This window comes from Wasmannia auropunctata, unplaced genomic scaffold (assembly GCF_000956235.1).
Source record: "Wasmannia auropunctata unplaced genomic scaffold, wasmannia.A_1.0 LD335828.1, whole genome shotgun sequence".
NCBI classification, from domain to species: domain Eukaryota; kingdom Metazoa; phylum Arthropoda; class Insecta; order Hymenoptera; family Formicidae; genus Wasmannia; species Wasmannia auropunctata.
Genome location: NW_012027062.1, coordinates 2,656,562 through 2,661,013, shown reverse-complemented (window position 1 = coordinate 2,661,013; position 4,452 = coordinate 2,656,562). Strand labels below are relative to the sequence as shown.

General features: G+C 44.8%; 1 protein-coding gene across 6 annotated transcripts in view; it reads right to left on the bottom strand.

Annotated features, from left to right (window-relative positions):
* Positions 1–259: 259 nt before the first annotated feature.
* Positions 260–4,452, bottom strand: part of LOC105455960 (melatonin receptor type 1B-A-like) — a 150,679-nt gene continuing 146,486 nt past the window's right edge. For all 6 annotated transcript variants that reach the window (XM_011699683.1, XM_011699684.1, XM_011699687.1 and 3 more), the window contains one exon: positions 260–1,505. In XM_011699683.1, the coding sequence (XP_011697985.1) occupies positions 839–1,505 (667 nt within the window). In that variant the 3' untranslated portion in view covers positions 260–838. The remainder of the gene's footprint in view (positions 1,506–4,452) is intronic.

The following is a 4,452-nucleotide window of genomic DNA, read 5'->3' as shown; positions in this document are numbered from 1 at the left end:
AGCTCTAAATAATCGAAGAACATGTCTTTCAATCCATAAATATATGTAACATCCACAAGCTCTCTGACAAAATCCTAATATACAAATCCATAGTTATCATTTAGAGAACATTGGACGGCAATCATTCAGCGCCAAAAACATTGGGCCATACATTACTAACTTCAACTGTCTATATTTTACAATTAAGCCCAACGAGATATACTACTTCTATGTAGATAACGTTAAATAATGACATTTTTTATGTCACGTACATCCTTAGTGCCAATTCCTTAGGTCCTTTATTGTGTTTTTTTTTTGTTACGAAATAGGATCGGCCGAAAATAGTAGTTACGAAATAGTAAGAGCTATTATACACGTTAATGGAAAATAAAAACATTTTATATAAATTGTCAACAAATAACATATCCAGTTGTAAATATAATCAGAGGATAAAAAACATACACTCGTAAATACACTATATTTATGCTCTGATACGATAATATATATGCTCTTTCAATTGTCCAGAAATTAATTCTATTTAAAAGATCTCGTTGCTGGCATGCTTATAAAAACCAAGTAAAGTACGTAATGCAAAAATAATTTAGGAAAAAGCAAATATCGAAGGACAAGCCATGAGAATTAAATGAATTTCTTGTAAGGCCATTTACCGGAAGTACTTAATTCCGGTGCGGTATCGTTTGTACGTCAATGCAATGACTGCCCGATCTCGCAAAAGCGGATTGCTCATTGCATAATGAGCGTCTGGACAGGTTGCGACGAGGACATCCTTATCGGCGTTCCCCCTTCCCTGCTTTCTGCACCCTGTACGTGCGTCGCATCGCATCGCGTCGCGTCGCATCTAAAGCTCGTAGACGTCACGTCCGTTCGGTCTAGCCACAGCCGGACGACAGGACGACGGACTCGCGTACGAGTGAATAATGTGCACTCGGAGGCGCACGTCGCTAGAATTTCTACCCTCACCACCGCGCGGCCTCCTCGAGAAGCTCACCGTGGTCTTGCAGCAGCAGTAGTGAAAAAGCTTGACGTAAGCGCTGCGAAAGTGGCGGTCCGCCACGCAGTAGAGCAGATTGTTGAAGCAGGACTTGGACAGGGCGAACCAGGCCAGATTGTAGAGCACACGCGTGCTGACCGGTATGAAGGAATTCACGCAGACCGCCAGGCCGAACGGCAACCAGAACACGACGAACATCACGCAGCTGCACATATTCGTCTTCGTGAGCTCGTAGTCCCAGGAGAAGGCGGCCGGCGGCTTGTACGAGCCCCGCGTGGCCCTTCGCACACGTATCACCAGCTTCACGTAAAAGAAGATGGTCATCAAAGCTGGCAGCCCAACCAACACGCTTGCTCCCACCGCTTGTTCCATCGCGATCTGCGACCCGCTGAGTTTGCGACGGCAAAAGTCAGGACCTATGTCCAAGGACGATTGCAAGGCCACCACAGTCACAGCGATCACCCAGACGACGATGATCGTGCCTGTTACACGACCCGCCGTCAGATTAGCGTATCTAAGAAATATGAAAAACATTGTTATAAATATTAATGAATTAAATTAAGGAAAAGCTATAGGGAAAAGGGTGTATGCGTTATCCCTAGTTTATCGTAAGAGAAAATATTTTAATAAGTGTTATCGCAAAATTCTTCATAACTTTGAGTAATTTATACATATAACTGATTGTGACATGATAAGCGTTTTAAAGTAATATGAATATAGACTGTTAAGGCATCATTAACTCGGTTTGCTGTTGCAATTTATAGAATACACTCTGCAGGAATAACTCTCATAGAGATAACAGGAGATAATACGTTGTCTCGTCGGTTGGATATTTCCCCTTAATTGCATCACGAGCTTGTTTAAGTCCCGGCTTTCTTATACGGCGTATTCAATTAAAGAAAATATTTCCCTCGGTGATACACTGCGACTGCAATTACGGAGTTGGTCGTACTAGTCTGTGGATTAACGAGGGGCTTGAAAAACGAGTCGGTAGTTACGGAGTTAGCAGTGCTGGCGGACGATTTCTCGTTTACAATGCGAGGAAACTTCCCCGAGTCCACGTGTTCGCCGTGATTCTTCTGACGCGACCGGTTAAAATACTTCCCGTTACGCCGTATTGTCACGAAACTTTCCGCGTGCGTATGAAAAGCAGCAGTCGTCGTTGTCGTCGTCGTCGTTGTCGTCGTCGTCGTTGTTGTCGCCATCGTCGACATCGTCGTCGTCGTCGTCGTCGTCGTCGTCGTCGTCGTCGTCTCCCCCGAGATCGTCTGCTATCGGTTACGAATTCCGGCAATTCAAGCTAAAGAGAACGTCGCCCGGAATGCGAAATTACGAACTCGATCGTGACGCTGATAGAGAACCGTGGAAGCACTTCAACGTCAAACTCGAAGTTCCAAGCAGTGGTCGCCATACGCCATTATACGCGATGGCTTAAACTGATAACAGTAATTTGATTTCTACCCCATTCACTGTGTTTACATTACCCATATCCACCCAACGACGTTAACTATCGCGAGGTATTTTCATGCGAAGACCACAAGCGATACGATATATCCAGGCGTGTATTATAACATTATCATTTTCTCTCCAGCTCTAATGATGGTATCTCTCTGTAATAGGAGACATTAGCCCGAAATATTCATATTCATACTCAAAAAGCATCGGGATAGTATAATACGTATAAACGTTGCAAATGGAGCAACGATATGCGGACAATTTTAAGGAGTGTTGGTTATCGATCTCTCTATGCATCGCACTTCATCTTTTTGTGGGTAAACAGGCGCGGTCATAATTTTCTTCCCTTTATTGTCCCCGCCGGAACTCCGACCTCCGACCCCGAACGATGACCCGGCTTGCCTATATTACTGTATTTAGGGTGTTGCCTTAGAAACACTTGCCTAGTGAAGACATCAAAGTCAGATATAAAGAATAGTTACACACATTTTCTTAAAAATTATTATACCGAGTTTCGATGGTTTGCTACCGAAAAAATCGCATATTGTCGTTGCAAAAACGGTTTGAAATAGGAAGGAAACACACACATGTTTTTCCGAGAATGGTTACATAAATTTCTCGATAATCGTTAGCGGAAATAGAGAGTTGTTACGAGAAAAACGTCCCCGAGGCAGAACAAGAATGTGCATGCGTGGGGAATTGCAGGAACGTGGATATCGATTGCCGGAATCGCCGGTGCACTCGCTTTATCTTTCGGCTGGCAAACAGTTAACACAAGCGGGCGTAATTTTCGGCCGCTATTGTCGCGGACGGCGGTAAGGCCACCGGGGACCAAAGAGCTTTACAAGCACAGGTTTTGGTATATATGTTACTACGACCGCGCCAAATGAAGACCCGCCTGCAAGAACCAGATAGCCTCGCCTTTGATCGAAGTGAATTATTTACATGGAAATGGAGACAATCTCCTGCTGCACAGGATAATGCAAGTGTTTATTAAGGCAAATTGTTAGTCGGTAGTCGCAGCAGTTTGATGAAGTTCGGAAGCTTGTTTACGAAGCTAACCATAAATGGATTTAACTCCATCTTCACATATTGGCTCTGATAGCGTGCGGGATAAAATTGATTGTCCCTGTCTTTTCTCCCGTGCCCCTTCTCACCCCTCAAACAGACTTGAATACGTCTCTCTTAAGCTTTCCCGATGACATAGATTAAAAGAAACAAACGGCGATTTATAAATAATAAAAAAATTTTATATTTGATGAGTTCTTGGCTACCAATAAAAAATTTTCGCCAATGTGTGCGTGTATCACTGTAAAACAAAACGAGACTAATATTATTTCCGTTTTAAATTATATATCAAACAGTTCGGTTTGATTAATCGGCAAGCGTCACACTGTGAAGTTCTTTATCTAGTTATCGAAAACCGCAGCCAGCCGATAAAATTCGCGTTAAAAAAAACCCGTTCCTCCCGCTTTTTATCAAACCAAAGAGAAACCCTTTTTGCGCGGCCTTTGCGCGAGCGAGAGTTTGTTAGTTTTTGCGGCGGTCCGACAAATCGAGACACCCCGGGGTTCGATCCATTTTTCATGCCACCCTACGGAACAAATAACAAACTTTGTTAACGATTACACCGCGTACATCAGTTCGGCCGTCCGTCCCTTCGAGCGAGTGACGGAAAGCGGCCGTGGGCAAGAACGGACGTGCCCGTGTGTCGCGTCGTGTCCGGAAACGGACCGCTCAATTAGTATCCGACAAACGCCACCTCGTAAACAAAGCGTGTGGGTTAAAGGCGACGCTTTGAAGGGCCCTCTTCCCCGACGCGACGCAGGGGAAAAAGAAGTCGCACGCGTGGTGGCAAGCGGTGGCAAAAAGCGCCGACAATCGCAGGAATGTAGCGGCTATTGATCGCGCCAACGGTCACGTGTGCTATATCTTTTCGATCGCCGAAGCCGGCACTTAATTCGACGGCGGATGGGCCCCTCTCTCTCTCTCTCTTCCTTCCTTTC